A 17,636-nucleotide genomic window follows, 5' to 3' on the forward strand; every position below is an offset into this window, starting at 1 on the left:
GCAACTTTTTGCAGTTTTTATTTTTATTTATTTTGAAGCAGTGGATTTTTAATTGAAAAGCACAAGATTATTTTCCCTCGATAAACCTCCACCGGTTGAGTTTTCACATAAAAAATGATTTAAAACTTTTCTGGGCATTATTGTCGAGAGATCACGTGATAGCTCATCCGTCACGTGAGATCGTCTACTCGGGCTAATAATTACAGTTCGTGAAGTCATGCCCGAAAACGTGGCAGAAGAGAAATTAAAAATGAATCGTGCTTTCTCGGTGGAATTCAGTGTCAGCGCAGGAATCAGATACGAACAAGATTTTTGTCTCGACCGAAACGACGTAGTTCTCCGTAGATAATTCCGTACGTCACTGCCGATTTTTAACATTATTTTGACCTTTTTTTCAACTCTGTCAAGTTACTTACGTACAGTAGAAATTCGAAAAGACAAAAAAGCCCTTAAGAAAACACCTTCAAATTAGAATCCTAGTCCAAGTCGAACAATTAGTTTAGTTTACTATTCATTTTCATTTGTTAAATGAGTATTTTCATTTTAGTAATTAAGGCGCCCAACGTTTACTTAATTAGTAATTGTAATTTTAACCTATAAAATTCAAATACTTAATTACCCACGAACAATCACTTCTCCACTTATATCTATCAATGGTAGGGGTGCGTTAGGTTCCTTTGCACCCTAAGTGTCCTATTTCCTTCTTAATCTCAGTCCTTGGATCCTTGAATTGGATGGTTGTGATCAATGCATTATTAGAATAAAAAAATGTGCATTTTTAGTCTATAATGTTGCATTATTAGCCGCTGTGCATTATTAGAATGAAAATGTGCATTATTAAATGACACGTGACATTAATCTAACCGTCAGATGACAAAATCGTGGAGCTAGAATTAAGAAGGAAAAAAGACAAAAGATATGAAAAGGATTTAAATACATCCCATCAATTGTATTTATTAAAGAATAGTTGGCATGTAACTTTAGATAAATTTTAATTTTTACATAGTTTCAAAATACATGAATTTTATTTTGTATGTAATTAGCCCCAAAATACAATATTCCTTAATTAAGATTGACATGACAAACAAAACGACATTTTTTCTAAATAAATTTCATACTTTCTTTTTTATTTTTATCCCAATAGAATGTTCACTTTTTTTTTTTTCAAAAATTAGCCTATGATTTGGCTCATTAATTAGCACCACCATGGGATTATTTGAGGGAAACATGTTTTAGAGGAGTTTAATTACTATTGTATTTTTGGTGGGTGTGTGAGTGTGAGTGAGAAAGAGATATCTTTGCTTTACGTTATTTCTTAGACTACTATTTTTTCTTCTTTTTCATCATTGTGTTATTTTTTATATGTTATCGTCAATGGATGAAGCTTCGAGGAAACATCTTGCACATAGGAAAATCAAAATAGGAAGTGAACTATCTAAAAGAAAGACTATTACTTTCTCTTTATAAAACCAAAATGGGATGGATTTAATTTTCCTTTTTCCTCCTTCCTCTTTCCTTTATAGGATTCTCATCCAATCCAAATCTCTTTTTTTTGCCTTTACAAATCCTATCTTTTCAAGCAAAAGTAACGAATGTCATGTCATGTTATTTTACTAGTGAATGTTGACGCACTTATTGCATGTGATTCGTGTGATTTCTCGGAATAAATATGAAAAAAAGTTACAATGAGTCTAGAATATACAGTTGCAGGTATGTTACCAAGATGAAATAACAATTTAATTCACTAACATTACATGTGATGATATGACATAAATAACTTCACCGAATTTTTTTGCCAATTATCGACATCCATACCTCAAAAAAAATTATAGTACTATGATAAAAGTATGTCATCATTATATATTCACCTTGGAATTTGTACCTGATTCTTGAAAATTATGTCATAATAAGATCATATAGGTGGTTTAAAAGTTCATCCAACATATGATTTATATACTAGTATAACTTAGAGGTAAATGAACAAAGTTTGGTTGCTACCAATTAGTTGAGTTTGGAAGTATTCTGAAAATATAAATTCTTACTTAACATTTCATGTCGGATGCTATATATATATATGTACCTTGTGATATTAATTGCTATATAAGTAGCATCTAACAATCAATATAATAATTAAATGGTACTGCTATTTAAATTGCATAATGCCCACAAAAATGTTTGATATGAGTAACATCTCGTGGCCATAATATTTGGGGGTTTTGTCAAAAGATGACCAATTTCTTAACAAGAATTGTCAAACAATAATATTCAATGTTTTAAAATTGTGTGGCTCGTGATTTACTAATTCATTTGACTAGTTGGCATATCATAATTAACACGTAAGAAATTCTGGTACCTAAGAAACTGGGTCGCCTTGATCACATAAACAATAAATAAAAAATTAATTAGTCAAGACCACATGTGTACGTGGTAGCTTTTACCACAAAAAATAATTAAATAGTGGCCTAATTTGCCTAGATTATAATAAATTATTTGTGTTTTAAAATCAAGTTGCTATTGTTTGCTCGTTCTAGTTAGTTAGACTGAGAAACAGTGATGGAATTCGATACATTCACTAATATGGATATGTAAATAATTATATCTTGTACCTTTTCCTTTAGCTACATAGGAAATACTAGTATAACAAATTAAGGTAGGCAGGCAGAACACACGACTTGAAATACGTCTTATTTTATATTTCGTATGAATAAATTTGTGACTATCTCAACTACCATGGATTAAGATTCAAATTCAAACTAATATTTTGAATGATATACTATAATCCCTCCGTTCCACTTAAAATGAAATATTTGGGAATCAGCACGAGATTTTATGTAGTGTTGTTTTGTGAGTTGATAAGGAGAGAGTAAAGTATGAGAGATAAAAAAGTAGAGATAGTTGTTTCCATTTTAGGAAACATTTTATTTTTAATGGGACAAACAAAAAAGTAAAACGTTTCATTTTTAATGGGACAGACGAAGTATAATTTTGGTGATAATTGTTAACAATACTATGTCATTGTCATCATATAATGAGATAATCACACACAAGACCAGATTTTAAATAGAGAGTATGTTTTATAAACATTATTTACTCATTTTATATGAATTATTGTGAAAAATAAACTCTGATTACCGACTTGAAGTTGACTTGTTGTTTCCCATTATACTACTCCATAAGACCATAACAATATATTAGGCGCATGTGTAACACAATTAATTTTTTATTAATACTATAGTAGTAAAAGGTTATGTGAACTATAGATGAAAAGATGTTTGAGCTTAAAAATAAAGATTTGACCACCGAGTGAATTTGGAGAGAGTGATTAACCCACTCATCCAATAAATTACTTTGAAATGCTAGATTATTTTTTCTAGAGTTTGAATTCTATTGATTTTCTTAAGTAAAATCAACGCTTACTATGAGACTAATAACATCAAGAAATTTCGTTCACCACAAAAACAAGAATATCTATACACAACCCACTCCCACCATACCACGACTCCCTGCCACATCACCATTCCTTTCTTTTTTTGCTTTAGATTTTGGAGTAACTCCTACAATCCATGGCCTCTCCCAACGCCATATACATTAATTTACACTATTCATTCTAAATACATTATAATGAATTAATTTTATTTTCAGTCATTAATCTCGTTAAATAATTAACATAATTATTTTCATTAATCACGAGTCAATTCCAATAATCATCAATTTTTAATATGCATGAAAAATTTATTAATAAAAATAAGGGAAATATGGAATAACTTATTATGCCCGATTCTCATGCATGGAAAATTAATTCTGAAAAATTCATGCATGGAAATAATTAATTACGATGGATTTTAATTAATTAAGGACTAGTTATAGATTTAGAATTAAAAAAGGAAAATACATTCCGAGCTTGGCAAGCTCCGTGCGCCATAGCGGGTGCGCTGCACCGGGGAAACCCGCCTTAGAGTCCCACCCGTACACGTCTCCATCCATCCACAACACACGAAGCCCCGGATGCGCGGCTCCTCTCCCATTTGTGGGTTGAGGTACATATTTAGCACCGGCATGTCTTCTCACTTTCTACCCATTTTCACTTTTTTTTATAACATCTCAAGCGAAAATAGACAGGCATTATTAATGTGTGGTGCTAGTATAGAGAGAGAATTCTACCCTGTCAACTTATTTTTTTATCTCTTATTTTACAAAATTATGCTTTTATAATTGAAGTACTAGTAATTTTTATTAAGAACAATAGATACTTTTGCAATAATCACTTTCAATCATAGAAATGTCATTTGGAAAATATTGTGACTTAGATTTGTAAGGAAAATTGCTTTTATTTACAAACTCATGGTCACCAAATTTCTACTATATTAGTAGGCAATAAATAAAATTTATTTAGTCATTACCTAACGCAACTAAAGTTCATTGACGAATGAACCAATAAAGGTAAAGTTAAAAAAGAAGAGGTGAGAAAACTGGGGCGAGTAAGCAATTTCAACAGTAATGTGTCCTTGTAAATAATTAAAAAGAAAAAGCAGCAGAAATTTTGTACCCGCCAAGTACATGATCTTCTTACACTCACCTGCTTCATTCTGTACCGTACACTGCTCTTTCCCCCACTCTCCCCACGCGCCCTCCCCGCGCGTGGATAAATACATGAGAGATTTTCGCTATATATGTGGAAGCCTCACACTTGCTGCTTTTCCATTCCAACTCAATCACCATTCCACTTCTACACTGCTGCTACGTCCACTTCAGCTCATATTTGAGGTAATCTCTCTTTTTCTCTCTCTCTATTGTTTATACAACATATGCATGTATTTATCGGCGTAGTTTTGCTGTGTTTGACTGTGGATTTTGACGTTTTTTTGGGGTAGAAATGGCGGAGAAGGATGATGCTATGGAGGCTCTCAAGAGAGAAGCAGTTGATTTGGTATTTTTTTGGTCCTCTGTTTTTAATTTTTCGAGTTAGGCCTGTGGTGGTTGATTGAAATCCGTTTTTATTTGAAATTTTGGTAGGAAAATATACCGATAGAAGAGGTGTTTGAGAATCTGAGGTGCACGAAGGAGGGGCTTTCAACGGAGGATGTTAACCGGAGGCTTGAAATTTTTGGTCAAAACAAACTCGAGGAGAAGGAGGTTAGAATTTCTTCGAGCTCTGCTTTTTAATCAATTTTTGCCTCTTTTGGAATTTTCTGTATCTGATTTTACTTTTTTTCGTGAAAAATTGCAGGAGAGTAAGTTTCTGAAATTTTTAGGATTCATGTGGAATCCTCTTTCGTGGGTGATGGAAGCTGCGGCAATCATGGCCATCGCTCTCGCTAATGGAGGAGTTAGTTTCTGCAACTCTCTCTCTCTCTCTCTATATATATATATATTATATATATATATATATATATATATATAATTTTGTAACGGAAAACTCAAGTTATGTAGTTCTAGACATGTTAAGTAATTAATTAATTAATTAGTACTTTAATCAGAGGAAGTCATGAATTGGATTATTTATTGATGATTGCTGCTTGTTTGTGTATCCAATGTGTTCAGGGGAAGCCGCCGGATTGGCAGGACTTCGTTGGGATCATTGTGCTTCTCGTGATCAACTCGACCATAAGTTTCGTAGAGGAGAATAATGCTGGTAATGCTGCGGCCGCCCTCATGGCAAGGCTTGCTCCCAAGGCAAAGGTTTGTGGTTTATGATGTGCGACCTATTTAGCATTTCCAGCTCAGTGATTCATGCTTAGTAATGATATGTTGATCAGGTTCTTAGAGACGGGCGCTGGAACGAGGAAGATGCTGCTATTCTTGTCCCTGGTGATGTAGTTAGTATAAAGCTGGGGGATATTATTCCAGCTGATGCTCGTCTCCTTGACGGTGATCCTCTCAAGATAGACCAGGTCCTTATTTACATTAGTTCTTGATTTGGAATATTTCATTGCATTTTGTATAGCTTTCCATTTGTTCTGTTGAATGATGAATTGTTATCATGTTTTCTGTTGTAGTCTGCTTTAACTGGGGAGTCCCTGCCCGTGACGAAAGGCCCTGGAGATGGTGTGTACTCAGGGTCTACTGTCAAACAAGGTGAGATTGAGGCTGTGGTGATTGCAACTGGTGTCCATACCTTCTTTGGCAAAGCTGCTCATCTCGTAGACTCTACTAATCAAGTCGGTCATTTTCAGAAGGTGAGTACCATGAAGATATTGATAGTATCATCACAACTAGAATCATTGGATCATAGCGATGTTACTACTCGTTTAATGGGAGCACCCTAGTGTTCACTGACATACTTCTTCCATTTGTGCTTTCTAGGTGTTGACCGCAATTGGAAACTTCTGCATATGTTCTATTGCGGTCGGAATGATCATTGAGATCATTGTAATGTATCCTATTCAACACCGACCTTATCGTCCTGGAATTGATAACCTACTTGTGCTTCTCATTGGAGGGATCCCCATTGCGATGCCTACAGTGTTATCTGTTACAATGGCGATTGGTTCACACCGTTTGTCCCAGCAGGTAGAATGACCGGCCTCTTTGTCGAAACGGTTCTAGTTTGAAGATTTTTTTACTATTAATGTATTCTTTGTGCTAATTTATCAGGGAGCTATCACTAAGAGAATGACAGCAATTGAAGAAATGGCTGGAATGGATGTCCTCTGCAGTGACAAAACTGGAACGTTGACACTGAACAAACTATCTGTTGACAAAAACATTATCGAGGTTAATGCAACTGTCTCTTGATTGGATATGAAGTTGAATTAGGCCATTCAGACATTATTTAACATTTGATATTTCTTGCTGTAGGTCTTCACTAAAGGCGTGGATCCAGATACTGTTGTTTTAATGGCTGCCAGAGCCTCTCGGTTGGAAAACCAAGATGCTATTGATGCTGCAATAGTGGGAATGTTGGCTGACCCTAAGGAGGTATGAATCATACGATGCTCTTCATGTAAATCTTGAGACATATGTAAACATATATTGTACGCCACTTTCTTCAGTTATTGGTTCTATTAGGTTTTAAAAATGTTATCTTATTTTACAGGCAAGGGCTGGTATTCAAGAGGTTCATTTCTTACCATTCAATCCGACTGACAAGCGTACAGCTTTGACTTACATCGATAACGAAGGAAAAATGCACAGAGTCAGTAAAGGTGCTCCTGAACAGGTCTGCCTATATGTCTCCTAATAACTGATTGTTGTAGCATTTTTAAAATGGTGGTCTTAATCTGTTAAGCACTTGGTTTTCAGATACTAAACCTGGCATACAATAGATCTGAGATTGAGCGAAGAGTGCATTCTGTCATTGACAAATTCGCAGAGCGTGGGCTACGATCACTTGCTGTGGCATACCAGGTGATGTGATGATTCCCTTGTTAATTTCATGTACATTGTTGATACAGAAGCTGGGTGTGTCTCGGTGCTCACTCTCGTGTGGCTTTTTTGTACTATAGGAAGTTCCCGAGGGGAGAAAGGAGAGTCCCGGAGGTCCATGGAAGTTTATAGGACTCCTGCCTCTGTTTGATCCTCCTAGGCATGACAGTGCAGAGACTATTAGAAGGGCTCTGAATTTAGGTGTAAATGTTAAAATGATTACTGGTGAGCATGTTTGTGCCTTCTTTCTCTTCTGTGCATATTTTTGATGAACTAAACTCCTCATGAGATGTGAACTAAATATGGAAAATAAGAGAAGTACTAACCCTGCCACTGTCGAGGGGTGCACATACTTTATGTTTAACTGCATCTTTATTACTGGTTATTAGATTTATATGTGCAATTGTGCAATCTTCTTCAGGTGATCAGCTAGCAATAGGAAAGGAAACAGGACGCCGTTTGGGAATGGGAACAAACATGTACCCTTCTTCTGCTTTATTAGGAAATGACAAAGATGAGTCTATCGTTGCTTTGCCGGTTGATGAGTTGATTGAAAAGGCTGACGGTTTCGCTGGTGTTTTCCCCGGTATGCCTCGTTGCTCTATATAACTAGCATGTTAGGGGCTTTGTATTTGTCATTTGTAGCTTCGTCTCTTGCTTTCAAAGTTGTTGTTTGCCATCAATCATCTTGTCTTCATAGCTCGTTATGGACATTTAAAAATGTACACTCATTTTCAGAGCACAAGTATGAAATTGTCAAGCGTCTACAAGCTCGGAAGCACATATGTGGGATGACTGGTGATGGTGTGAATGATGCCCCAGCACTTAAGAAGGCTGATATTGGGATCGCTGTAGCTGATGCAACTGACGCTGCTCGAAGCGCATCAGATATTGTACTTACAGAACCTGGTCTAAGTGTTATAATCAGTGCTGTGCTCACCAGTCGAGCTATCTTCCAGAGGATGAAAAATTACACTGTAAGCTTCATTAAGCAACTCGAAACTGCCATTACACTGTAGATTTCCATCATACTTTTAACTTTCCCCTTCTCATGCAACTCGAGTTTGCTGACCAGTTCCTCCGAATTGCAGATCTACGCAGTTTCCATCACAATCCGTATTGTGGTAAGTCTGCAATACAATTATTTGACTAATGCTATTAAAGAATATCTTTGTCAAATTCATTACTAAGATAATAGTACCACATTACGCTACTCGAATTGATTCTATCAGTTTGTTTTGCTGAGTGACTACATTTGTTGCATTTTTGCAGCTTGGCTTTATGTTACTTGCTCTCATATGGAAATTTGACTTCCCGCCATTTATGGTTCTGATCATAGCGATATTAAATGATGGTACGTTTTATGGCTTATATGCATGATTTTTCATGGCACCTGGCCTTCATAGTTCTGTTATTATTTGTCGTCTGTAGCAATAATGGGCAATATTCTGAAATTACAGGTACCATCATGACAATATCGAAGGATAGGGTGAAACCGTCTCCTTTACCGGACAGCTGGAAACTAGCCGAGATATTCACAACTGGAATTGTTCTAGGTGGCTACTTAGCAATGATGACAGTGATCTTCTTCTGGGCAGTTTATGATACAGACTTTTTTCCAGTAAGTGTCTCTTTTCCCTTGAACTGGTGAAATCATAATGCTAATAGTTTACATGTGAAAAATTGTATTGACGTGTCTCGAAATTCAGAGGACTTTTGGAGTCTCGTCGCTTGAGGTACCAGTCAATCGTGTCATGGGACCTGACTTGAAAAAGAAGCTTGCCTCAGCTATATACTTGCAAGTGAGTATAGTTAGCCAGGCCCTCATCTTTGTGACAAGATCCCGAAGCTGGTCTTTTATCGAGCGCCCGGGACTTCTACTCGTGGGGGCTTTCCTCATTGCTCAGCTTGTAAGCCAACTCTCCCCTTAGATTCTGCATAGTATGTACCTTTTTCTCTCGTCTCAATATTATTTTCTGGCAGATTGCGACTCTGATCGCGGTTTATGCAAACTGGAACTTCGCTGAGATCGAGGGTATAGGGTGGGGTTGGGCCGGCGTGATATGGCTCTACAATATCGTGTTCTACTTCCCACTGGATTTGATCAAGTTCTTCATCCGATATGCTCTAAGTGGAAGGGCTTGGGATCTTGTGATTGAGCAAAGGGTATTAATATAATGAAAAAGTGTCTTAGTGGTAACAAATTTGTTTAGTAGAATGTTAACACTAATCATCTATATCCTCGATGCAGATTGCATTCACTAGGAAGAAGGATTTTGGAAAGGAAGACCGCGAACTTAAGTGGGCGCAGGCGCAGAGGACCCTGCATGGGCTCCATCCGCCACAGACGGAATTCAGCGAACGCAGCAATCACACAGAACTCAACCGGATAGCTGAAGAGGCGAAGCGACGAGCTGAGATGGCAAGGCTGAGAGAGCTGCATACACTGAAAGGGCATGTTGAGTCAGTGATAAAGATGAAGAATCTGGACATTGACACGATTCAACAATCTTACACGGTTTGAGTTTGATGGAAACAATCAATCAACAATGGAGGTCACTATCAACTTTTGTCCCTCTCTTTAGAGGAGTTGGGAAAAGCAGCATTTTGGAGTCATAGTTATATACCTGATTTTGTTGTGTGTATATGTTATTCAGCTGCTGGTGAAAAGTTCGCTGTATTTACGATTTAGGTATTAGAACGCGAATTTCTAAATAATCGGCTACTTCTTTCTACATTCCACTTGGTTCGTAACAACTAATAACTAACTTATGATCACAATTTAAAACTCGACCAATATTCTACTCCTGAAATGGAGCTGGAATGCCTTGCTTCTTGTTGACGGTTGTCATGACTAAATAATGTGTTCCATTTTGATAAACCTTTACCTGTCCTGACCTACCCGGAATGGGGCTTCGCCTGCCATGACGATTTGGTTAGTTAGACATTATTGAGAAACATATTTCGACTATATGCATGCAAAATGTATATTTGGAGAAACGTACTAGTATCAGTAGTGCCTGTATCATCCAGTAGTATGTCAACGAACTCAAAAGTACATTCGCTAATAGATGTATATGAAGAATGATAATATAAATGACATAATAAAACACCAAATGGGGATGTAGCTCGGATGGTAGAGCAGTCGCTGAGCGTCTCCGGTGGCGTCCCTCCCACTAGGACTTCCACTAGAACTTCCCACACAAAATTCATGCCACGTCATCACTAGGACTTCCCGCAATAAAATAAATAAATTCACAATTAAAATTAAAATTTACGGAATTAAAATTTCGACACGAGCCGTATTTATAGAGTTTAAAAAAAAAAAAAATTTAATTTTCGATCGGACGTTCGACCTCGACATCCTACCCAAGCCACAGTGCGGACGTCAGGTAGGACATGGGGCGGACGGGCGAGCCCATCCGACGGGCATATGGGACGGGCGTGGGTGCTCTTCCCCTTCACTAAGGCGGACGTCGGCGAAGTCCTACCGCGACGTCAGGCATTGGAGACGCTCGCGAGAGGTACGGGGATAGATAACCCTAGATCTCCATATTTTTTATTTAAAAAACAAAAAGTACGTTTAGTTGGAGAATAAAAATCTTAAAACAAGCATAGTTCATCCTCTTCATCGACTCAACATTATTGGCTCATCTTTTTGCTGTCTTGCACCATTGGCCTTGAAATCTCCTAAGCGATCTCAAAAACTGAATACTCGATCAGCAATAATATCTCGTCCACCAACTGAAAATTCATTGGCTCCCTGATTGTTTTGTTTTCTACCTTCATTTCGTTCGAAATCCCAACCAAGTGTGACTTACCGTCAGACTCCATTACGAACGTGTTGAAACTCAAAAAATTTGTGATTAGTAGGTTCGATGACATTATTTTCGACGTTGTTATCCTCGTCGAGGTTGGTGAAGAAATCAGTGAAGTTTGATTCGGAGTAGTCGGGGATTTGTTGTGCGTCCCCTCATGGTTGGCGGGGGAGTCGGGGGTCTATAACTTTAATTTTATTATTTTAGATTAAATCGTATGGATTTTAATCATGTTATAACATGTTTTAATTGTGCAATATCATATTTTATCGTGTAATATCATGTTTTTGTGGCTACCATGTCATGTTAAGTTAAATTGTATAGTAACTTATTAACATTAACGTTTAGTTGAAATGATAATTTATGACAAGACACGATAACCTGCACGAAGTTAATGGGTTGGGACCTGATAAGAACCTGATGACTTCGAGTCTTTATTTGGCTAGGACTGACAATTTTTGACATGGTATGATAAGTTTGTTAATTTGGCTAGGGCTGACAATTTTTGACATGATACGAATCCGCACGAAATGAATGAGTTCAGGTCAATCACCAAATAGCCGACTAGTCTTCATCAAGTGTGACGACACGCGTACCTAGGCCAAGTCTGGCCGGGAAAGGCAGACTTCCTGGAGTTCTTCAACCCGTCACCGGAGAAATCTGGACCAACAAGATCAAGATCTTCTGAGACATTCTTCCGATGGATGGTCTCTGGATCGACAAGCACGAACTGTCGAACTTCATCAAGATCAACAACTCCGGCACTAATCGCTCCATCAATTGGAGGACGGTGTCGGCAACCTCTCTGCACGGAGTAAAGTTTGCATAATATGTATGGTTTTTTGGAGGCCAAAGCTGCTATTGCTACCTGGAAACGGTTGTTTGTTCTTAGCAGGACTAGTTTCGTCGGCAACATGGAACGTCTTCCATCCCAAGTGTGTTGAACTCGGGATTGTTTGGGATTCCGATGGTCGGAGCTGATATATGTGGAGTTTTTGCGAGGGACTGTGCCGGAGATGTGATTCAGGTATGTCTCCTATAATCCTTTTTTTTATAATTTTTGTTGTCGGTTGCTATTTTTTACTTATACAATATCAAAATAGTTTTAGTTCGTTTGATATTTAAATTGAAATGGTAAGATAATGACGTGGAGTTAAAAAATAACAAGTTTTTTCTCACTTCTATTAAAATATCCATCTTTCTTTATCTCTCTACTTTAATATTTACACACACCTTCTCTCTCTCCAATTAAACACTTTAACCAATAACTCCTAAAATCTCGTGCCGACTAAGCAATGTGTCATCTTAGCCGGGACGGAGGGAATAGTAATAATATTTATTCCTTAGTCTATTTGCACCAAAATAGCTATAATTTATATAGAGTAGAGTCTTAAATATTTTTGCGCTATTGAAAGGTAAAAAAGGGCCAAAGAAGGAGGATAAAAATAGAGCAACAACTCTACTTTTGATTATATGGATTTAACAATGAATTTATCTCCTTCTCCCCGCACCAAATCCATTTTTAATCAACATCCATATTGATTATTAAAAAAAATCTGGTAAGATATGTTCTACCCAAAAAAAATTTAGAGTTGTTTTTTTTGTCGATGGTCTACCCAAAAATCTGGTAAGATATGTTCTACTCCGGTAGCATGTTTTTTTCCCTTTGTTTAACATTGGAGTTCAATATTTTGTTCTTGTTGTTGCTGAGGAAGAAGTCAGATTATAATCTATTGATCTATGATTTTTGATTGGTATGTAGGAAGGTTGCGAAGTATAATGATTTCAATGAACTAGATGTTTCTGCCATTGATACTCTTTCAATTTGGTATAATTCACCGGGTAGCTCTTATGAAATTGAATTTAGTCTAGTCTACATATGCTAATTCTGGATGATTTTCATACAACCAAAATATTGGTATAATTCACCGGACACTTCTTATGAAATTGAATTTAGTCTAGTCTACATATGCTAATTTTGGATGATTTTCATACAGCCAAAATATTTTGCATTCATTATCTTGCCTTATAACCCATGATCTGATTATTGTTTTTGGACAGATCTTGCTGAAAAATGCTCCATTAACGTTGAGCAAACGGAGGGGTACGTTGACGTACTTATTTCCAAGAGGTCCTAAGATGGAAAAATGGGAGCAGCAAGAGTAGAAAAAAATTAGTAATTGAAGATAATCATATTCCATTAATAATTATTAATGAAATATAGGGGTACCTGGAGAGAGACCGGAGAGATCACGTTTGCGTGCACGACGTCTTGTATTGAGGAGAATGAGAGTACGTGGTCAAGAGAAAGTATGAACGCTTACACCCAAAACAGTTGGCTGTGAAGAAACAGAATGTGACCCTGTGGTTGAAATTAAAATATTGGTATAATTCACCGGGTAGCTCTTATGAAATTGAATTTAGTATAGTCTCTAATTCTTGATGATTTTCATACAACCAAAATACTGGTATAATTCACCGGGCAGCTCTTATGAAATTGAATTTAGTCTAGTCTACATATGCTAATTCTGGATGATTTTCATATAGCCAAAATATTGGCATAATTCACCGGGCAGTTCTTATGAAATTGAATTTAGTCTAGTCTACATATGCTAATTTTGGATGATTTTCATACAGCCAAAATATTTGGAACCTCCAAGGCTCAGTTCATCTAACACTTCCGCAAATCTCATGAGTATTCTCTTAATTATTTTCGTTTCTCTTGTTTCATTCATGATATTGATTGAATGTTAACTTACATTTTGAATTTATTTTTTTAGTTGGAGTTTTAATTATACTTCAGAAACAATACGAACTAGACATTGATAGGCTTCATTCACCTTAAACTTACCATTCACTTCTTCAATTAACAATCATAACACTTTTTTCTTATTTTTTTGGCTTATGGTGTGGCGTTGTTTGACCAGATCATATGTGTAGATTGGTAAGAAGATTAATTAAAATTTTTATACAAGCAATATGTTGTTACATATTTTTTAAATTGCTGCTTGTTTTTTCAGCTGGAACGTCTTGAAAAGCTGAAAAATAGTCCTCCACAACGAGATAGTCCTAACATTGATGAGCCTAATGGGGTACCTGGAGAGGGACCAGAGAGATCGCGTTTGGGTGCACGGCGTCTTGTATTGAGGAGAATGAGAGTACGTGGTCAAAAAAAGTATGGACGCCTACACTCAAAATAGTTGGCACTGAAGAAACAGAATGTGACCCTGTGGTTGAAAACACATTTATAATGCGTACATCGATGATGACACGGGAATATCATATGACCTCCATGAGTCCTCTTCATATTGTAAGATCAACTGTATTCTTGTTAAATTATATATATATTCTTGTATGCCTAATCCTTTTATTACTACAGAGATTGAATTTTGATCAACCGAACCAAGACCAGACACTCGTAGTGAGACCACATGATAAAAGGCAAGACAAGACGGAACAGCCACCCCCTCACAGTGCCTCTTCCTCCGATGATACATACCTTGCAAGTGACGGAGAACAGCCCTTCGATGAAGGGTTGTACAAGACGGACCAGCCACCCCCTCATACTGCCTCTTCCTCCGATGATACATACCATGCAAGTGACGGAGAAGCCCTTCGATGAAGGGCAAGACAAGACGGACCAGCCAATCCCTCACACAGCCTCTTCATTCGATGATACATATCATGCAAGTGACGGAGAGCAGTCCTTCGTCGAAGGGGTAGACCAGATGGACCAGCCACCCCCTCACGTGCTAGGATCAGCCCTTTAAAAAATGAGAGTACGTGGTCAAAAGAAAGTATGGAAGCCTACACGTAAAATAGTTGGCTCTGAAAAAACAGAATGTGACCGTGTGGTTGAAAACACATTTATAATGTGTGCGACGATGATGATACGGGAATATCATATGACCTCCATGAATCCTCTTCATATTGTAAGACTAGCTGTTTTCTTGTATGCCTAATCTTTTTATTACTGCAGAGATTAAATTTTGATCAACCGAACTACGACCAGACACTCTCAACCCCATCAACCCCAGAGTCTATCGTCAATTTGAGAAGTAGTGACCGCACTGATGCCTTCATGCGGTAATTTTCTCCTCGAATTTTCTATAACAAATCCATTCAGATTAGCTCCAACATGTCATATTTTCTTGGTGGATACAGGAGGATACCGACTCCAAACATGAGTCTAAAGGGTGCAGCCACTATTTTTTACCTGATTTGTGGTAATTGAGCGTTTATTTTGCATTCATTACCTTACCTTATAACCTATGATCTGATTATTGTTTTTGGACAGATCTTGCTGAAAAAGGCTCCATTACAGAGGGGTACGGTGACTGATGTGAATCAAATTGTAGTCCTTTATTGTATTATTTTAACACACATTTTTAGGTGAAAAATAGACTCATTTTGATATATTGTAGGACAAAAGACCAATCCATAAGAGAGAGGAGGAAGAAAACAAAGGTCCAAATCTGATCAGTAATCAGCCCTGCAAGATTAACTTAAAATGCTTCTACAAGTCCACCATTCCATTCACCTTCGAAAGAGCTTCGCGTGGATACCTCGCACGCCTCAATCGGAGTCCGGATGAAGAAGATACGGCTGTTTTACGAAGACTGCGCAATGCAGTGCAAAACGCGCGACCGGGCGTCAAAACGCGCGACCTGATCGAGAGTATGACAAAACGCCCGATCGGGCGTTTTTTCAAGATGCAAATCGCCCGACCGGGCAAATGCTACTGGGCCTGTTTTTCGGGCCCTAACTATTTAAATAGCTAGGGCACGACTTCCAATGCATCTTTTGGCGGCTGGAGGCGATTCTTAGAGAGAGAAAGAGGCTTGGAGTCCATTTTTGGGAGGAAGAAGAAGAAGAAGCTTGAGGCTAATTCTTCCCTAATCTTGCCCATATGGTAGCATTTATTTGTTTTCTTGTATTGTTGCCCACCATGAGTGGCTAGATTTTAGGGATTACTTCTAGTTTGTTAGGGGAGCTTGTAAATATGAATCCATGACTTTGTTTTGATAGATTTCCATGTTTTGGTTCTTGTCTATGTGTTTATTTCAATCCGTGTTGGGTTTTGCTAGCAAACTTAATCCGGTAAAGGCCTTAACTTCAATGTCTCTTTAACTTGGACTAGGGAGCTAACATAGATAAGGAACCCTAGGCTAAAACTGATCAGGGGATAGTCCGGGGTGGATCTTATGTGTTGAACGTTTGTAGAAGCCAATCTCGAGCTTACTATGCGACTGTAGGAGTGAGGGGTTGGTGAGTAGAGCCTAGGAGACGTGATCAGCTTATCCTAGGTGTAAAATTCCACGATCAGTGATCAGCTGCGTGAGAGCGTAAAATCAACACGATCCCGATAAATATTGGAAAGTAATTAGACTTTAGGATTCATGTGAACAAGCAACCCGAAACAAGCTAGGAGTAGTCTTCCCTCTTTATCGTGATTCCCTTGTTATTTTTCCTTCTCGTTTCGTCCTTCACTCGCCTCTAGATCAAAAAAACCCAAAATTAAATTATTTTACTGCTTTTTAGTTAGATTTACTAGTTTTAGCAATTAATCTCCTCCCTGTGGGTTCGACACCTTTTATACTGCATTGCACGTCTGTATACTTGCAGAGGTAGTATTTTTAGGGATTTATTACTTGTTTTGTGTACTTAAATTGCACCCTAAAAATCACAACAGTGACGTACTTATTTCCAAGAGGTCCTAAGATGGAAAAATGGGAGCAGCAAGAGTAGAAAAAGATTAGTAATTGAAGATAATCATTTTCCATTAATAATTATTAATGAAATATATTATGCAACAATATAAACTTAGTCAAATTTTCAATTAATATCACACACAAATATTATTTTTGTAATATTATTAAACCAGTGCAATAAACTACAGAATGCCTTGCTTCTTGTTGACTATTGTCATGGCTAAATAACGTGTTCCCATTCCGACAAACCTTTTCCTTTTCCGGACTCAACCGGAATGGGGCTTCGCCTACCTTGTCGATTTGGTTAGTTAGACTTCTATTGAGGAACATATTTGGACTACATACTTGCAAATGTATATTTGGAGTACCAAAAGAATCATTTTTCTTTACAATCATAACTGGAATTTCCTTACCAAGTCGCCTAATTGCTTTAAAATCAACCTGTGTAATGGTATCAGAATCAGTAGTGCCTGTGTCAGCCAGTATGTCAACGAACTCAAACGTGCATTTGCTAATCGATGAATATGACAACATTCAGGTTAGTAAAAGATACAAAGAGAGCATCAAATGGGGATGTAGCTCAGATGGTAGAGCGCTCGCTTAGCATGCGAGAGGTACGGGGTTCGATCCCCCGCATCTCCATTTAAAGATATGTTTTTCTTTTTAACTCACTGTAGTCTTTGTTTTTTAGCCTTAGACGGGAGTATGTGTGGTTGATGTGATGTGGTTTTTACATTTAATA

The 17,636-nt window shown here is 37.4% G+C and overlaps 1 protein-coding gene and 1 non-coding gene across 2 annotated transcripts; both read left to right on the forward strand.

Moving 5' to 3' along the window:
* The first annotated feature begins 4,674 nt into the window (after positions 1–4,674).
* Positions 4,675–10,102, forward strand: LOC125198622 (plasma membrane ATPase 1-like). Its single transcript, XM_048096942.1, has 21 exons — positions 4,675–4,764; positions 4,872–4,927; positions 5,014–5,133; positions 5,228–5,326; positions 5,542–5,679; positions 5,757–5,891; positions 5,997–6,176; positions 6,304–6,510; positions 6,595–6,714; positions 6,799–6,918; positions 7,037–7,159; positions 7,243–7,347; positions 7,446–7,590; positions 7,787–7,951; positions 8,104–8,342; positions 8,457–8,489; positions 8,638–8,719; positions 8,826–8,986; positions 9,075–9,275; positions 9,349–9,531; positions 9,617–10,102. Exons 2-21 carry the CDS (start codon positions 4,874–4,876, stop codon positions 9,887–9,889), a joined length of 2,883 nt encoding a protein of 960 aa, XP_047952899.1. The 5' UTR covers positions 4,675–4,764; positions 4,872–4,873; the 3' UTR covers positions 9,890–10,102.
* Positions 10,103–17,463: 7,361 nt separating this feature from the next.
* TRNAA-AGC lies at positions 17,464–17,536 on the forward strand. Its single transcript has one exon. It is a non-coding gene; the product is annotated as a tRNA-Ala (tRNA).
* Positions 17,537–17,636: the final 100 nt, after the last annotated feature.

This window comes from Salvia hispanica, unplaced genomic scaffold (genome assembly GCF_023119035.1).
Source record: "Salvia hispanica cultivar TCC Black 2014 unplaced genomic scaffold, UniMelb_Shisp_WGS_1.0 HiC_scaffold_169, whole genome shotgun sequence".
NCBI lineage: Eukaryota > Viridiplantae > Streptophyta > Magnoliopsida > Lamiales > Lamiaceae > Salvia > Salvia hispanica.

Bases quoted from the DNA above. Each gene is read 5' to 3' on its own strand.
- LOC125198622 (XM_048096942.1), top strand. From the start codon at position 4,874: ATGGCGGAGAAGGATGATGCTATGGAGGCTCTCAAGAGAGAAGCAGTT. The intron at 7,348-7,445 runs GTGATGTGATGA...TTTGTACTATAG, and splicing joins CACTTGCTGTGGCATACCAG to GAAGTTCCCGAGGGGAGAAA. The intron at 8,720-8,825 runs GTACGTTTTATG...CTGAAATTACAG, and splicing joins CATAGCGATATTAAATGATG to GTACCATCATGACAATATCG.